Here is a 19667-nt window from a genome sequence, read left to right on the forward strand (position 1 = left end):
AAATGCAGTCTTTGGCTATACTGACATCTATTGGGCTCACATCAGGACATGCACTATTACACAACCTTAAAAGAAAGAAAAAAGTTCATTTTTATAGCTTTTTCAGGTATAAAAACAGCCAGTCTTTAATATCTTTCTGACTTGAACAACATCTGTTATAAAGTATTGGTGATGAAGATCTTGAGAAAATATTGGCATGATCAACAATAAGGCAGTGTTTTTTGTGTGAAAGAAAAAAGAATTTGACTGAGAACAGATGAATAAAGAACTGCTTTTATTGATCACAGTGCAACACTACAGTAATGAATAAACATAGATTGGACCAAAGACATCTCAGGAGCATATAAAGTGAGTATTGTGCTTCTGTGAGTGTGTAGAATAGTGGTGGTGGTTCTTCATTGTGTAGTAAATCCTGTGAGACAATCTCCTACAAGTACAACTGAGTTAGATAAATCAAATGCATTCAACGTTTTTTTTTTTTTTTTTAATTGCTCATCATGTATAGTACCATGACTACAGTGATATAAAATAAATTTGACCAATAACCAACTACTAGAATGTCCTGTAATATCAACAATCATCAACAATCTAAATAAAACCATCAATAATGGATAATAAGAAGACAAAAAAAGAAGAGTTGCTGCACTTATAAGGATTTATCAAAAATATACAAATTCTTGTTGTACACATTTTTTACTTAAACAATGCCAGAATTTATATTTACACCGTTCCAAACACTTAAGATATTTATATCATACAGTCCAATAAGAAACAATTTAAATTAATACACATTTTTACACTTGTATTTAAATTGAATGAAAATGGCGAATCATAGTGATATATGCTGATATATGAACCAATTTATTGTGTACTATTATACTAGTGCTACTGTATGCCACTATTTTAAATAGAGGTGATAGAGGCAGTTTATAGCTGCCACTACACAAACATATTTTGAGAAGTGGGAAGAAAATCTCATTAATAAAACTATCAATAAGAGATTGTATAGCGACATTTTAACCAGTGCTATATGGCTGAGATGATCCCTTAAGATCTACTTGATAGTTACCTCTGGAATTTTGGTTTTTGTAGGAAAAAGATTTTCCTCTTTATTCACATTTAAACACTTGTACATTAATATAATAAATATAATAATTGTACTAGATTTCATTTAGTCTTAGACTAAACTGTTTTGTAACAAAGTTTTCCACTGAAAATAGTTTTCAGTCCAGCAAAAAGCCAGAACAATAGATTGTGGCCATAAATAATGTCTATTACCTAACTCTGAGCTCCTGACAATCATCTAAAGCACATCCATTCTTCTTCCACTATAAATCTGCAAAAGCTCCGGTGTGGATGCAGGTTTTTTGATCAAACCAAACAAGAACCACACGCGATAGTTAACTGAGGACAAAGACTTGCAGCCACAATGGCTCTTTGTGGAAAAGACTGGATACCACTGATCTACAACATTCGACTGAAATAAAGTCTTGGCAGTTGGACTATGTTTCTTTGTAAGAACCACCTAATCAGTTTCACTTGCAAGGGCCTTACTTACACCAAATCAGGCCACCCAAAGGTCATCTCTACTTGGCCACCATCCTGAATAATAGAATAATAATTTTACATGCAGCCCTGACAGAAAAGGCTACAAATATAGTGTGATTTAATCAACACTCTGTGCAAAAAAACCCTTTACTCTTGGTCAACAATAAATATTTTTTCCAATTCTCAAAACGAATATTGTTGCACATGATGAGAAAAAGTGACAGGCGCTAACTATAGGCGCTAAGTGTTATGCGATACTTAATTATTAAATAAATAGTGTATATTCCACTATCACTCTTCAGCTTCTGTAGGTACAGCATCTTCTAATTCAGCAGTGAGCAGGGGGTGGAAAAGGAAGTTAAACGCAAAGGCAAAGGAATTACGGGCATTAACCCTCCAGTCCCGTTCTATCTTGACTTGCCGTCTTGTATGAACTAAAGGTGATGTACAAGTCCTGCAGTGAAGGGCTTTCAGCTCAAACACTGGCCACTTGCTGCCCAGCCTGCCCTCCAAAACAGTGCTAAACTCCACAACACTGCCTGCACTGAGTGCCAAAAGCACCCCACGGAATTCGCTACTTGCCCGCAGCACTATGTCTTTGGTTGCATCGTCGGTTTCTTGCAGCCATTTGCCCTTCTTGTCTTGCAGTGGCATACCCATAGTCACTTCAAATTTGTAGCGGTCAAAGCGTTTCACATGACACTTGTGATTTGCAAATTCTTTGAGCTTGCAAAGGTCTGGCTCCGGTTGGGTGCTGTCACAGGCTGGGTATTCTTCTCCATAAAGGCATCGGACCCAGTCTGCTACCATGCCAGGCAAGAAGTTGACAACGGATTGCGCTCCGTTTTCAATATCGGTCACACGGACGTATTTAAAACGACCCTCCCAGGTGACGCGGTGGCCCTCAAGGTGACTACAGAGGATCTGAGTGTGTGCCATGTTGCGTTCCTTCCAGGCACGAGGGCCACACATCTCACTGTATTGCTGCCAGGTAAGAGTGGAGTTATAAACCTTCATGCCCTCGGAACGGTACACATAAAACCAGCTGAAGAGCATCAAGGCAGAGATCCAAACCAAGATCAGTTTAACCATGCTACTGCGCCTCAGAGATCGAATCACTGCAAGAGGCGACACACTGAAACGAGTCCACCAGCGTAACAAAACAGGTACCACACAAACACACACAGTCACTGCCATCTTGGCCAGCTCCAGAGCAAGGAACCACTGTATAAGCTGGACCAGCAGCACAGCTGCAAGCACTAGCGAAAGTACAGGAAGGGCAAAGAAGAAAAGGAAGTAGCCCACTGCTGTGCGCATAAGTCCAAGTGGGGTGGAGGCGTGCAGAAGCGTGACAGAGAGCTCGCACCAAGTGAAACAGAGTAGGTATGGCAGAAGCATGCTGTAAGACCCTTTCCAACCTCGCGCTGTGCCCATACGGACCCACAAGTACAGGACGTAAAGGTACAGAATGCAAGGCACACCCACATGAAACACCAACCAATCACAGATTGGCACACTAAACCACGAACCTCCCACAAACTTGCCCACCCTACCCCCAATAAGCTCATTAGTGAAAGAGCAAACTGCAGAGGCAAATTGTGCAAGAAGGGCTAGCCTAGCATGTTGCTGTGCAGCTGGACGCAGGCTCAGGTAGCTGCTTATAGTAAAGAAGATGGCCACTGTGGCCAGTTCGGAACAAGGCAGCCAAGACTTATCTGCTACAGGGAATGAAAGTATGAGAAAAACTGCAGAGACCAGAAAGTACAGTTGAGGCTCCAGATGTGTCCAGGTAAAGTTAGATTCCGCTTGGTCAAGGTCCAACCCGGGCTCGAAATGAGCCAGCATGGTTGTCAGGGTCTTGAAGTTTTCCCATGCTTTGCTGTTCTGGAAAACTCTCAATGTGCAGATGACCATAGTGACGTATGAGAGGTAGAAGACAACCAGGGGAATGACGAGAATGAAGAAGTCTAGGGTAAGGTTGGAAATGATAAAGAAGAAAATAAGAGTGTTGATGTGGTGAGTCGGGATAAGGGTGCTAATCCACTGCATTCCAGCACGGGAAGCCCAGTCAATCAATACCTCCTTCACCTCCGTCACAGCATGAAGCGGAAACTTCAGTATCTATAGCAACACACACAAAAAAAGTCAAGGATCAGCATGAATTATAATATTCTCAGCTAGATGGATACTTTAGATCTGAAGGTATTTAATTCGATTTAAATTACACTTTTACTCATCGCCTTCCTTTTTCTATTGTGCATCCGGAAAGCATTCACAGTGCTGCACTTTTTCCACATTTTACATGTTACAGCCTTATTCCAAAATGGATTAATATAATTCTCCTTCTTTGCAGAACCTCTCAAGCGCCATCAGGTTGTATCGGGAGCATCGGTGCACAGCCATTTTCAGATCTCTCCAAAGATATTTAATCGGATTCAAGTCCAGGTTCTGACTGGGCCACTCAAGGACATTCACAGAGTTGTCATGTAGCCATTCCTTTGTTATCTTGGCTGTGTGTTTAGTGTCGTTGTCCTGTTGATAGATGAACAGTGGTCCAAGTCTGAGGTCCAGAGCGCTCTGGAGCAGGTTTTCATTAAGGATGTCTCTGTACATTGCTGCATTCATCTTTCTCTCAATCCTGACTAGCCTCCCAGTTCCTGAAAAACATCCCCACAGCATGATGCTGCCAACCCCCTTGCTTCACTGTAGGGATGGTATTGGCCATGTGATGACCTCCAGACATAATGCTTGGCATTCAGGCCATAAAGTTCAATCTTTGTTTCTCATGGTATGAGGCTGTCATGTGCTTTTAACTGAGCTCTTTTAGAGTGACCATCGGGTTCTCAGTCACCTCCCCAACTAATGCCCTTCTCCCCCTGTCGTTCAGTTTGGCCGCCCGCTCTAAGAACTTTGGAACCACCTGGTAGTTCCAAACATGTTAAGATTTACAGATGATGGAGGCAACTGTGCTCATTGTGACCTTTAATACTGCAGAAATTTTTCTATACCCTACCCCAGATCTGTGCCTCGATACAATCCTGTTTTGGAGGTCTACAGGCAATTCCTTGGAATTAGTTCCTTGGGTTTAGTTTGTACTCTGACACACACTGTTAACTGTGGGACCTTATATGGACAGGTGTGTCCGTTTTTAAATCATGTCTAAGCAACTAAATTTACAACAGGTGGACTCCAATCAAGTTGTAGAAACATCTCAAGGGTGATCAGTAGAAACAGGATGCACGTGAGCTCAATTTTGAGTGTCGTGGCAAAGGATGTGAATACTTGTGTACATGTAATTATTTTGTTTTTTATTTTAAATAAATTTGCAAAGATTTCAAACACACCTTTCATGTTGTCATTATGGTGTTTATTTTTGTAGAATTTTGAGGAAAATATTAATTTAACCCATTTTGGAATAAGGCTGTAATATAACAAAAGGTGAAATGAAGTTACCGGACTTTTCCGGATGCACTGTATTTGAATACCTTCTGATGCAAAGGTAAGTCATCTGGGTTCTTCACAGGTTCATCATCGTCATCATCATCATCAACTACTGCGTCATCAAGATCCGGTGATGGTGAAACTCCTTGTGCATAACGCTTGGCATTTTCAACAAAATCCTCCACACCAACATATTGTGTCCCTATAAAAATAGAAATGCATACATACTTGTCTTTTTTTGTTCTTTGTTTAAATCCATGCAAAACCATACAGTTCACAGGCATACCATTGCTGGAGACAAGGCGTTCTAAGACCTTTCTCTGTTTCTGAGCTGGACTTGATTCTCTGCTGTTTGGGGCACCATCTAGAGGAGCAGAAAAGATATGATCACCCTAAATTAAGAATGAATACAGAACACATCAAGAACTACTGTATATGCTGTATTATATTTACCTGTTTCAGTGTTGTAGTGGCTAATGTTTTCCAGTAGTTCTGAAGTAGCCACGTTTCTTTTTCGTTCTGGATTGAGTTTCCAGTAGATACACAGAGCCGCTTTCCTCACGGCACGTTCAAAACGTGACTCCGATGCTAAGCTACATACTTCCTCTCTATTTTCAGCCGTGATGCCTTCAAAACAGATACAATTTTCAGTGCAAAATCCAAAACAACTATACAAAGTAATTGTGCTCATTTTTGTGCTAATTTTGGGGTATTTTCCTGCTGGAGAGGCCGTGAAGGGGTGTACTTGGTGTGCAATGATATTAAGAGGTGGTATGTAATAATGCTAGGACCCAAGGTTTCCCAGCAGAACATTGCTCACTGCCTTCACAGGTTTGTCCTCTTCCCATAGTGCATCTTGGTACCAGTCCCACCTTTCTACATTTGTCACTAGCTACCTTCAAACAATTTGTTAAATGGACCAGTTCTGATGCTGACATGCCCATTGCTGGATCTTTCAGCAGTGGACAGTGGTCAGAACAGATTGGTTAGTCACCCTTACATATGCCGATTTTTTCTTTGAGAACAGGAGGCATTGTAACGGGATCAATTTTATACGCTTTACTCATCAGTTCTTTTCATTTTATGCCTGATCAATTTGTATACATGGTAAAATATGCAAAGTAAGTAATTTTGTCCTCAAAGTTGATGTGTTAGAAGCAGAAAAAATGGGCGAGCGTAAGGATTTGAGTGAGTTTGAAAAGAGCAAATTGTGATGGCTAGATGACTGGGTCAACACATCTTCAAAACTGTAGCCCTTGTGGGGTGTTCCCAGTCTGCAGTGGTCAGTATCAATCAAAATCAATCAATCAATGGCCTTAGGAAGGGACAGTGTTCAATCGACGACACGGTCATGGGTCTTAACCCTCTATTCTAGAGAGGTACTGTATCATGGTGACCTCTGCACTCTGACCCCAGCTTACTAACATCGCTGGGATATGCAAACTAAGAATTTCACTGTGCTGCAATGTACAAGTGACAAGTGTATTTGTTGTACCTTTTCTTTCATGCAAGCAAAACTGTAAAAGTTTTACAGCATCCCTCCGTCCATTTTTTGCTGCTTGCAAAAGCCATGTCACTGCTGTGACACTAGTCACTTCTTCATCCTCATGTGCAGATAGACGCAAGTAATACCTGCCAACCTGACAAAAAAAAGAAAAGATATTTATTTAATAAATATTGTTATTTAACACATGCCTTTCTGATGATGACTTAAGCATAGACTAGGCCATTAAGTTTATTACAAATAATAAGCTCATTGTGTGTGGATCTGTATTGTACACATGGACATTATTAGTTATTCTGACCTCAGTCTGTGCTTTAGAATCTCCATTTTTAGCCCTTTGCTTAAGTTCTTCTATGTCCAGCTCCTCTGGAATGCATCCTAGGAGAATGCATGTAGAAAACAGCACTTTTAGACACATTTAAACATTATCACACCATACAATCTTTGTTTTTTAAAAAAAAAAAAAAACCTTGCCACTTATTAAACACACCATCAGGAAGGCTTTAAGTGTTCGGCACCCAGTATACGCTTAGGCCCTGTTTATTAGACAGGAACGAGGCGTGTGTGTGTGTGTGTGTGTGGTTTCTCTTTGTGTCCTGATTTAAATGTGTTTTTTGCATATGCTCGTGCACATGACCACCCATGCAGCGATCGGGCAAAACCATAATGTAAGAGTTCATTTTAGAGTGCTGTTAAATTTGGTATCCGTTCATGACTCAGTCAGTGTTAATTATCGCTTTCAGATGTTTAATGGCTTTTCCACGAAGAGCCGGAAACTACCGCGTGTGTGCTGCGATTGCAGATTTACCTGCAGGAGACGAAGTTCCACCGGAGGGCATGCATTCAGACACAACACTAGTTGCGTTTAGTTGAGAGCGCCCTGTTGGTGAGACTGGATTAGAGGTCAGAGATACCCGAGTGGAAGGGCCTGGTGTTGAAAAGGAGGAAACTGCACGAGGGTTGTGTCTAGACACAAGAGAAGCTAGAGAGATGGAATCAGTTGGAGAAGAAGGTGGAGATCCAGGAGGATATGGGTCCATCTCTAATTGAAGAAAAAAACAAAAACAAACATATAAATAGAAAGATTTTTATTTTTCAATATTATTTATAAGAACAATACTTATACTCATAATGATTGGCTTATTATTGAGTTAATTCGGTTTCAATTGCACCCGTTCAATTCAACTGAAGTAAGAAAGCCATTAATAAATATAACTATGACAACATGTTGGGATAATCAACTAGGTGATGATTGAAATTAAAGAAATTAAGGCGCTGCTTTCCCCTAAAAACAGTTGGCAACACTGGATTATGGACTATGAAACAAATGCAAATATAGTACTATAAGCAGTGATTTTTATCCCAGTTCATAAAATTAATGCTAACTCTGTTATTATGGATTTTCTGGTGAATGAAAGCAGCTAGTGAGGATTTTGACCCCAGGAACAGCATCACGTGATGCTAATGAAATCCGGGACTCTCCGGGGTTGAAGGGAAGACCTGATGGACCCAAGTTTGACAGATCATGAAGGTCAGCTTTATCTGTGTAAAGTCCCTGGCACGCAGAAAGAGCAGGGCTTGAAATAGCAGCGACTCACAAACCCCCTGAATGAACACAAAGCGTTTCTATTGTCAGCGCTATACAGATCTCCAGTGACAGGTCGAACAGGGTGACACACACACACACACACACACACATACATACATACATACATACATACATACATACATACATACATACATACATACATACACACACACACACACACACACACACACACACACACACACACACACACACATACATACACACACACACACACACACACACACACTGTATTGCTGTCACTGTTTCTCTTCATTCTCATTTTCCTCAGTTGATCATTTAATACTTCTTTAAATTCAAATACACCAGGCTGCACCACTCACCCAGATCTTCTCCCAATTCCTCACCCAGATCTTCTCCTAGATCCCCACCAGCTCCTCACCCCGCACACACAGCTAATATCAGACACAGATTCCGAGCGCCACAGATTCTCTCTCACTCACTCAATGTTTCCTTTTCCGCCGATTTATAGTTTATAGAGCAAAAGCAAAGAAGACCAGTGGAAGCTGAAGCTGTACACAACTGTTGGTTTGGAAATAAGATCCGCCCACTTGTGCATTCAGCTGTTTGATTGGACGACAGTTATGCTGCGTGTACAAACCGGAAGTGACAATTGTAGTAGAGCATAATGGCGTCAAGTGACAGATGCTAGGAAGTGTATATTATAATCACCGGTATAATGTATTATTCAATTATAACACTTATAAAAATAATAATAATTATTATTATTAATAGTTGTAGTAGCAGTAGACGTAGTAGTATATTATCACTCATACACTGTGTGTGCGTGATAATAAACTAATACTTAATTATAATTATTAATGTTAAATAAGGATTTATAATAGGTTTTTTTAAATCTTTTTTTTGTGTGCATAATTTGGCATGATTATTATTACTTTTCTTTTTCTTTTTTCGGCTGCTCCCATTAGGGGTCGCCACAGCAAATCATCCGTCTCCTGTCCTCTACATCTGCCTCTTTCAAACCAACCACCTGCATGTCTTCCCTCACCACATCCATTAACCTCCTCCATGGCCTTCCTCTTTTCCTTCTGCCTGGCAGCTCCATCTTCAGCATTCTTTTACCGATATACCCCATGTCCCTCCTCTGCACATGTCTATACCATCTCAATCACACCTTTCTCACCTTGTCTCTATAACATCCTACATTCGCTGTCGCTTTAATAAACTTAATTCTAACCCTGTCCATCATCGTCACTCCGAATAAAAATATCCACTCTCTCAACTCTGCTACCTCCAGCTCTGCCTCCTGTCTTTTAGTTAATCCCACTGTCTCTAAACCATACAACATCGCAGGTCTCCCCACAGTTCTATAAACTTTAACTTTTACTGTTGCAAATATCCTTCTATCACAAATCACTCCTTTCACTCTTCTCCGCCCACTCCACCCTGCCAGCATTCTTTTCTTGACTGATCACCCCAGCTATCTAAACTCCTCCACCTTCACCGGCTCTTCTCCCTGAAACCGCACCACTCCACTCCCCTTCCTCTCATTCACACACATTTACTTACATAAGTGTCTTACTCATACTGAGGTTCATTCCCCTTCTCTAAAGCACATACCTCCACCTCTCCAGGCTCTTCTTAATCTGCTTCCTACTCTCACAAATCACAATATCATCTGCAAACATCATAGTCCACAGAGATTCCTGTCTGACCTCATCCGTCAAACTGTCCATCACCACTGCAAACAGGAAAGGGCTCAGAGCCGATCCTTGATGCAGTTCCACCTCCACCTTGAACTGTCATTTCTACTGCACACTTTACTGCTGTCACACTGTCCTCATACATGTCCTGCACCACCTTCACATACATCTATGACACACCAGACTTCCTCATACAATACCACAACTCCTCTCTCCACCCTGTCGTATGCTTTCTCTAAATCCACAAACCACTACACTTCCACTATTCTTTCCCATAACTTAATGGTGTGGCTGATCAACTTTTTTCCTCTGTAGTTACTGCAGGTCTGCACATCTCCCTTATACACCTCCTCATATGCTTTTTCCTTTGCTTTTGCCACATCCCTCTTCACCTGCTGCCGCATCTCCTTGTACTCCTGCCTACTTTTCTTACTCTCTGTTGATCCTAATTCTGTTTCACCAACCTCTTTCTCCTTTGCATTTCTGCACTTCCTCATTCCTGTACTATGTCTCTTATTCTTTCTTTCTCTTTCCAGATGTCACACCAAGTACCTTCCCAGCTGTCTCCCTTATCACTTTTGCAGTAGCTGCCCAATCATTTAGCACCTCTTCACCACCAACGAGCCCCTGTCTGTCCTCTTCCCTGAGCAGCATAAGAACTGATGACATTTATCATCACCCCCTCAACTTCCAGCTTCATGTTAATCAGAAACTCTCTTTACCTTTACCTTCTTTACCTTCTTTACCTTTACCTTCTGTAAGCTGCATATTTGATTTGTCACATGTTTAACGCTGGATGCCCTCCTAACGCAACCCTTCCCATTTTTTTGGGCTTGGGAGTGGCACTAAGAGTGCACTGGCTGGGTTATTATTATAATTATTTATATTATTATTATTATTATTAGTAGTAGTAGTAGTATTAGTAGTAGTAGTAGTAGTGTTGTTAATAAAAACATTTTTTGAATATATTGTTATTTATTAATAATAATTGTTATTTAGAATTATTTTATTGTTATCACTTACATATTATATTTATAATAAAATAATTTTTAATGCTAATTCTTGATAATAAATAAGGATTAATGGTGTATTATTATCATTTTATATAATGATAATAATTATTATTATTATAATTATGATAAAAAAATTATAAATCCTTATTAAACATTTATAATTATTATGTATTATTTTATTGTTATCATGCACACAAAATGTGTAAGTGATAATAAAATACTACTACTTCTACTACTACTACTACTACTACACATAATATCACACACATAATAATAATAAAATAATACTTATTAATTAAACAGATAACTAATAATTATTAATGTTTAGTAAGAAAGACATGAAGGTGGTTAATTTGAAAGAGGCAGCTGTAGAGATCAGGGTAGTATTGAGACTGATGATCTGCTGTGGCGACCCCTAATGGAAGCAAAAAAAAGAAGAAGAAGAAGAAGAAGAAGAAGAAGAAGAAGAAGAAGAAGAAGAAGAAGAGTGTATAGGTGTCTGTCAACTTATGCCATTATATAAGGTTTTCAATGTATATTTGTATTTGTAATTATATGATGATAAGCAATTTATTCAGAAAAGGCAATAATGCCATGTTTATAAAGGTTCACATTTGTGTAGCATAAGCAAGAGTTCTTCTGCCATTGATATATTTTAAAATGCTACTCCGGTTCATGATATGCACAAAATTGACTTGGACTCGTTTCAGAATTATTTATTATTATTTTTGTGACTTTGTAAACGTTTTTTCCAGCCTTTATGCTGCACACATCTTATTATATAACTGCACCATAGTTAACTAATAATTAATTATGTGCATTAAATTGTTTGCCTTTAACTATACAGTGCTATATTAAATATTACACTATAATCCTACATTAAAATTGAATTTGCTTGTGTATTTGCACTACTGGTTGCAAACTAACTGTAAGGTGATTTAGCTGTGGTTGTAACAATTCTCAAAGTATTCCATTATGTAGATATGGTGCCATTACTGTACAGCTCAACCTCAGGCATTTCCTTTAACCTGAGATATAGTGTGACTGGCATTTTAAGGTGTGAAATCTTACTCTGAATCAATTAGACTAAATCAGAGGTGCCCAAAATATTTCTTATAAAGGGTCACAAATCTATTGATTGAAGGCCGTGGGCATTATACGAAAAACATTATATCAAAATGAAAGTTGTCATTGTTCTTCTCATTTACTTAACAATAAAAAAAAAATTTAAACATAACTCTGCAATCTGCTAAACGAATGAAGTTTTATTTTCAAAGCTCTAGTTTGGTGAAACTTATAGTACAACCCCCCAAATGCCTTTTTTCCCCCCGGTTTTCCTCTTCTGATATATATGGCATGGTGGGCCAAATCAAAGGTCACTATGGGCCAAATTTGGTTAATCTCTGCACTAAATAATACCACAAGCATGTTGATTTTACTAATGATCAAGATCTCATCAGGTGAGTTAAGATCTGTGGTGAGAAGCAGATTGAAGATGTGATTAAAATGTGCTCTATGATCCTTACTAATATGGTGTTGCAATGAGCTTACCTGACCTCAAATGAATTTCACAAGACCGTTCATTTGAATATTCTATATACTTAAACCCTTGCCAGAGAGCTTATAAGGCACAGTGACTTTACACAATGGTTCCTAATTTCTTTGTTTTTACATGAATTTGCCTTTGTGTGACTTTTAAGCTCCTCGGTAAACTGGAAAGAAGAGCTGGACTTCTCACTTCTTGCCAATCTTCCTCACAAGGGTATGCCGATAAACAGTATAAAAAAAATCATGTTTAATGTTATGTAGGTTCTGTAATATTTTAATCAAAAAAACGAATAATAAAAAACCCTTGAATAGATAAAAAAAATACTAGAAGTGACTTCACTGATGTTTCACACAGTATTATATATTGGGTTATGTACTATCACTTTTTATAGCCTTCTATGCTTATAACATATCCAAGGTCTCTGTCCATGTGTCTATGATAGAAATTGAATGTTGAATTACGATTTATCTTCATGAAGACACTTCCATTGGTGTAGTAGAAGTGGCCTGAACAGGGCCCTGAACCCCACAGAACACTTTTGGGATGAAGGAACTCTAACTGCATCCCAGACCTCTTTACCTGTCATCACTCACTGTTCCAAAATGAACATGAAAAGACAGTGGAGGTTATGATTACAGCAAATGGGAACAATATCTGAAATGTGATGTTCAGAAAGCAAATAAAAGATTGTCAGTCCAGTGTCCACAAACATATTTCCTTCTCCTCTTATGTGTGTAACTTTGGACGAACTATAACACTTGTGGTGTAAGAGAGGAATATTTTCCATCATGCTGCATGGCATGATGTCATGGTATTACCATGGTAACTGTATGAACACGATTCACTTTCGACTATACTGTAGAGTGTGTAGAGAGTGTAGTGTGGGATAATGTAACATACTGGCAGCGAATCTGACTTCATCTTTTATTACCTAACTAGCGCACTGACTCGCCTTTACTCAGTCATTCCACTCAAATTTTTTTATTTGAGCCAACAAATAGCCTGACCCCACCCTGCATGCAGTCTTTCTGTCCATGTGTTTGTTCAAGCTAATGCATTATTTAGTCTTAAAAACATTTTGTTACTGGCTGCGTTTATGCTTGCAAGAAAAAAGCTAGAGAGAGAGAGAGAGAGAGATAGAGAGAGAGAGAGAGATGGATAAAGGGAATAATTATGTATTAACCTTATTTAAAGCTTAGTTGTAACAGGGTTTAACTGAACAGTTGTTGCATTCTATTCATACACACAAACACACACACACTTCACAGGCAGACCAGCTTTCTTTAGTAAGTCAATATTTTATTGAAAATAAAGTAAAGGTGCTTATATAATATTAGATAATACTAGGAATATTGGAATTAACGAGTGTGTGTGTGTGTGTGTGTAAAATGAGAGCTAGTATTCTAGGTTTAGATTTAATGTCTGCTAATAGCAAGGATGCTGTGGTTGTGTGTTTGTGTGTGTGTGTGTGCATGCTTAGCTACTTGTGTCCTGCATATGGCGCTAATCAAGTATGCTGTAATGTCTCTGTTCAGCTTCATTCAAACATACGGTTACACCAGAGGAGCCAGAGGGAAAGAGAGAGAGAGAGAGAGAGAGAGAGAGAGAGAGAGAGAGAGAGAGAGAGAGAGAGAAAGGGAGGAAAGGAAAGTGTGTGTGTGGCATGGATGAAAGAATCTGGGTCACAGTTATAGTACTTTAGTAGTATTTCTGAGGCTGATTTTCCACAGTAATTCCGAGGGCACACTTATCTAGCATGGCTACCACAGCATTTTGCAGCAACATGCCATTCCATCCGGTTTGCATTAAGAAGGACCATCATTTGTTTTCCAACAGGACAATGACCACGAACACACCTCTAGGTTATGTACAAGCTAAAAGTTCCAGAAGGAGAGTAATGAAGTGCTGCATCAGATGATCTGGCCTCCACAATCACCTGATCTAAATGCAGTTTGGGATAAGTTGGCTTAGAGAGTGAAGGAAAAGCAGCCAACAAGCACTCAACACCTCTGGCATCTCCTCATAATTGTTGAAAAACCATTCCAGGCGACTTGTGAATCCGATGAGAGAATGACAAGTGTGTGCAAAGCTGTTGTCAAAGCTAAATGTAGCTACTATAGACGATCAAAAATACAAAACATACTCTGGGTTGTTTACCAAGTTTTTTTTGCTTACTACATAATTCCATACTGGTTCTTAAATCGTTTTGGATATCTTCACTATTAATGTACAATGTTGGAAATGATTAAAAAGAAAGAAAAATACAATTAAGGGAGAAGGTGTGTCCATACTTTTCACTGCTACTGTATATAAAATTGAAGGCACACTTAACCAGCATGGCTACCACAGCATTTTGCAGTAAAATGCCATCCCATCTAGTTTCTGTTTTCCAACAGGACAGTCAACCCAAAAATGCCTCTAGGTTATGTAAGCAGTGTAACAGAGTGCTCCATCAGATGATCTGGCCTCCACAATCTAAAATCCAGTTGAGATGATTTGGGATAAGTTGTGTGAGAGAGTGAAGGAAAAGCAGCCAACAAGCACTCAACACCTTCTTCAAAATTGTTGGAAAAACCATTTCAGGTGACTTCCTTGTGAATCTGGTGAGAGAACACCAAGAGTGTGCAAAGCTGTCGGAGTTACTATGGACAATCTAAACTATAAAACATGGCTTTTGGGTTTGCTTTCTTGCTGTAAAATAGATTTCCATGTCGTTCATTCATCTTCAGTAACTGCTTTATTCTGGACAGGGTCATTGTTCCTCTCATCCTGAATACAGTATGTCAGGTGGAAGTAAACCAGGAGTCACCAACCTGGGGCACCAGGTGGCCCGCAAGGACCACATGAGTAGCCCGTGGGCCTTTTCTAAAAATAGCTGCTTCCTACTTTGTTAAATCATTGGTGCTGATTATTATGAGAAATCATTAACATGATCAGTGTCTTCACATAGATGAATATCATTAATTATTAATAATAACATATAATAAAATATAAATTGAGCAAATGTGTTATTTTAGATCAAACTGAAAACTGTGTGTATCAAACTGGTAGCCCTTCACATTAATCGGTACTCAAGAAGTAGCTCTCAGTTTCAAAAAGGTTGGTGACCCCTGGAGTAAAGACATTAAATAGCACAATCACAATTAGAGATCATTTCAATTCACCTACTGGCATGATTAATTAAGGGGGAAAAAAACAATGATCCTAAAGCATCTCAGATGGACACATGACAAGGCCTGATATCTCACACACATAATTCAAGAACAAAACCAAGAATCCCCACTGTGCCACTATGCGACCTAAGGATGAGGTCAAAATCCACTACACGACTCTTTGTGTTAGCAGTTTGGGATGTTTTCTTTCAAGAATGGCAGAGCCAGACGCCATGCAGTGTTGCACACGTGCTCCATTCATGTTCCTATTGCAGTGTTTCTTTCTCCCCATTCAGCACCCAGTGCTCCTGGATGCGCGCAAGTAAAGTGTCTCCGGTGCTCCCCGGTGTATGCAGGAAAGGTTCCCGTTTCGGATGACGTCGTTGACGGTGGGCGGGGAGAGCGCAGTTGGTTCTCGTGCCCAGTGTATTACCTCCTCTTTGCATGTCTACTCGGATATTACGTCCTGTATTTGAAAGACGTCTCCGGAAAGATCATTGCACACAGCGGTCCTGCACTGATCAGCACCGGCACAAACCTGCGCGCGCTCGCTCGCACGCGCGCGGTGAACTCGGATTGCTCGTCCTGTCTCATCCGCGCGCGACAACCGGTCTAAGGTATCTCGCTTTATAAATCGATGCTAAGGTGACCACTCAATTCGGTTTTTATTTTCAACCCAAGGTCTTTAATAGCATCTGCACTGGTGCTGGCCGCGTGCGCGAGATGCGGTCATTTGTGCACATGTACATTTTCCAAATGTAATTTTTATAAAAATACTAAAGCAGACGTTATCACGTGCGTGCACCGATCAAATGGTTGGATTTGACAAGGTTTTTTTTTTTTCTCCTGATATTGTAACACAACCGGGCGTGCCTCATATACTGCTGTATTGATTCTGCTGCTCTAAGCTCGCGCGTTTGCAGTGTTGCCAGATTGGGCGTTTTCCCTCCATAACTGGCTATTTCTTTTATCCATATTTTTTGATTTGGAAATTTAGAAAATTCTTCTTCTGGAGATCATATTTCCTGTAGAGACGCGTGTCTCTAATAAATAATGTATTAAGAATCCGGATTTCGACTCAATCTGGCATCCTTGCATGCTGTCTCTGCCTACTTCACCCCAATTTCAGGAGAATTGAATAGGAAAAGGCCGCTGCACATTACAGTATGGAGCATCAGCAGAGATCTACTGATGTGCATCAAGAACAGGCTGCATGTTAGTGTAAGTGCACTCTTAGCAACTGCAGTGATTATAGCTTCCAAGACTACATAACAGATCTCCATGTTTCTTCTGAGCTTCCATCTGACACCACCCTGTCGCCTTCAGGTCTTATTTTCATTGTCATTATTCCTCAGTCTCGTGTTCCTTGCTTTCCAGGAGTAGTAGTGGTGTGGGGTGATTCGTGAGCCTCGGATGTAGGTGTTGCTGTGGGGTGTGGTTCTGCTTGTCTCTGCTTGTGTTTCGATCTTCATAAATGCATCAGATTGAGTCCATGCAGGGCCTGATGATGATGATGATGATGATGATGATGATGATAACGATCAGCTCTGTTGGAATCGCTGAAAACTAAAAACAGCCTGGAAAAATAGTAGTATGTCATCGAGGATGCCAACTCTTTTAATTACATTTTTGATATCCTTTAATTTATTATTATCCTGTTCTATCTGTATTATACATCATTGCAGCCTCAGTTCCTGGGGTCAGTGGTTCAATCCTGAGCCTCGGTATGTTTACCTGTTTCTATGCACGATTCCCTAAATCACTCCTATCTCACAAAAGCGTGCATGTATGCAGTATGTTTACACTAAATGAGCCGTAAGTGGGGATAAGTGCTTAATAGGTGTGCATGATGAAAAATGCTCTCGGAAAATTCTATCTTATATTTCTTACTTTTTGTAATCCAGGTATACTGTTTATTTTGACAGACTCACATTACATTGTTTATGCTCCTTTTTGATTTGTTGAGACAGTCCGTCCTGGATTGCAATTGTCGATTATAAGGCTTTGCAAATTATTGTTGATCTTGCCACCAATTCCTTCATCATAGCAATGATTACACTAGGTGGACGAAATTTCTATACATTCTTTCCACCTATACTCCACCTATATATATATATATATATATATATATATATATATATATATATATATATATATATATATATATATATATATATAATCTTACGATGACGATAGCGATACGACAACATTGTAAAAATATTCAAAATTACAGGCACAGGCAGCAGTGTACGATGTACGATACGTTGGACACGCAGCTGGGATTAGCGTATCTCTCGCCCTGTGAGATGCCCCACTCTCGCTAGCATTCGAATGTGTATTGGTTTCTGTTTCAAACAGCAATTTTAGTGATAAAACGATTTCCAAGCACCCAAGTATGTCTCCTGCTTGTAGTGAAAAAAAGCACATAAAAGCCATCAGTTTAGAGCAGAAAATTAAAATAATAAATCAGCATGAAGCAGCAAAGACTGTCAGTGATAGTACCATCTTCGACTTACGATATTTTTGACTTACGATGGGGTCGTCGTAAAGCATCTCCAAGTAGAGGACTACCTGTATATGTGTATATGATGCACCCATCATGACTTGTGCCTACCATACAAGCCTGTGGGGGCAGTGCTATGATCTGAGGTTGCTTCAGTTGGTCAGGTTTAGGTTCAGCAACGTTATGTGACCAAAGATTGAGGTCAGCTGAATACCTGAATATACTGAATGACCAGGTTATCCCATCAATGGATTTTTTTTCCCTGATGGCATAGGCATATTCCAAGATGACATTGCCAGGATTCATGGGGCTTAAATTGTGAAAGAGTGGTTCAGGGAACATGAGACATAATTTTCACACATGGATTGGCCACCACAGAGTCCAGATCTAAAGCCGATTAAGAAGCAGCAGGCGTCCGACTCTCCCATCATCAATGCAAGATCTTGGTAAAAAATTATTGCAACTTTGAACAGGAATAAATGTCGTGACATAGCAGAAGCTTTTCGAACTTATTGAAACGATGCCACGGTGAATGCGTGCGTTTTATATATATATATATATATATATATATATATATATATATATATATATATATATATATATATATATATAGAGAGAGAGAGAGAGAGAGAGAGAGAGAGAGAGAATGTTTCATTATGAATGAAAAGCCTATTTGTACATAAGCTTTATTGCAGATTTTATATTTGGAGGCAGTGTGCTAAGTGGAATGTGTTTGGACATGTTACTGGGATATGTATTTAGGTCGGATAACAGTGGACTAAAACAAGTTTTAAAGGTGATCATATCGCACATCTCTTATGTGATTGGTTTTGAGGAAGACCAAGCAGGTGGCAAATATTTAGCCCACAGCGCACACACACACAAACACACAGATACACACACAAAAACACATTATTTGTAACAGTATTAACAGTATTAATAATAACAGTATTCATCCGTCTCCATACCCCCCTGTCCTGTACATCTGCCGCTTTCAACCCAACTACCTGCATGTCTTCCCTCACCACATCCATAAACCTCCTCCTTGGCCTTCCTCTTTTCCTCCTTCCTGGTATATGTAAATAAAAAAATAATATAAATGCTGATCAGCCATAAGGTGCTACTTTATGTTCTATAACCGCCACCCTGAAATAGTATTATATTTATATTAACGTGCATGTTCTCTGATACATCATTTTTATCTAAGTTGAATGTGCCTGTGTGTAGAAATTGAAATGATGAGCTTTCTGTCAGGACATGTTTATTTAGCATTTCTGGAAGGAGCTTTAAGTGTCAACGTGTAAAGTTGAACCCGTAACTTTCCATAATTTTTTGGAAAATCTTCAGGACAGAGGGCTTTGCCGTTTTTCTGCTACATAACAAGCTGCATTTCTTGTTTTTTTTTTTTATCAGCTTGTAAATTATGTGATATTAGGGGACGTTTCACCAAAATAAAGCTAGCTAGCAATTGCTTAAAAAGTGCATTGCTTTTTAATAAATGAAAAACACAAATATTGGGCATTTAAAACAATTTTAAAATTATAATAGTATCTCAGTGTCGATGTCATGCTGCATTGTCGTGCCCAAAATCCAGGTTAAAAACAACCCAAAGTTAGTCAGAAAGAAAGTCACTGGAAAATAAAGTCAATGCAAAGAATTTGTCTGACAAAACGAGATGCTCACATCC

General features: G+C 39.3%; 2 protein-coding genes across 5 annotated transcripts in view; one reads left to right on the forward strand and one right to left on the reverse strand.

Annotated features, from left to right (window-relative positions):
- Nucleotides 1-257: 257 nt before the first annotated feature.
- wfs1b (Wolfram syndrome 1b (wolframin)) lies at nt 258-8644 on the reverse strand. Of its 2 annotated transcripts, none has more exons than XM_046850276.1 (8): nt 8543-8644; nt 7302-7535; nt 6795-6871; nt 6485-6629; nt 5443-5616; nt 5276-5353; nt 5034-5191; nt 258-3669 (listed from the first exon to the last, which is right to left on the reverse strand). In XM_046850276.1, exons 2-8 carry the CDS (start codon nt 7531-7533, stop codon nt 1840-1842), a joined length of 2694 nt encoding a protein of 897 aa, XP_046706232.1. In that variant the 5' UTR covers nt 7534-7535; nt 8543-8644; the 3' UTR covers nt 258-1839. The 2 variants fall into 2 exon arrangements, with proteins under 2 accessions (XP_046706232.1, XP_046706231.1); XM_046850275.1 differs by having other exon boundaries at nt 8423-8644.
- A 7108-nt stretch (nt 8645-15752) lies between these two features.
- Nucleotides 15753-19667, forward strand: part of jakmip1 (janus kinase and microtubule interacting protein 1) — a 28127-nt gene continuing 24212 nt past the window's right edge. For 2 of the 3 annotated variants that reach the window (XM_046850017.1, XM_046850021.1), the window contains exon 1: nt 15753-16094. The gene's annotated coding sequence lies outside the window, so the exon portion shown is untranslated. Of the gene's footprint in view, nt 16095-16570; nt 16699-19667 lie in introns of those variants that run through there. The other variant, XM_046850020.1, reaches the window with a different exon arrangement.

Source organism: Silurus meridionalis, chromosome 5 (genome assembly GCF_014805685.1).
Source record: "Silurus meridionalis isolate SWU-2019-XX chromosome 5, ASM1480568v1, whole genome shotgun sequence".
Taxonomy (NCBI): domain Eukaryota; kingdom Metazoa; phylum Chordata; class Actinopteri; order Siluriformes; family Siluridae; genus Silurus; species Silurus meridionalis.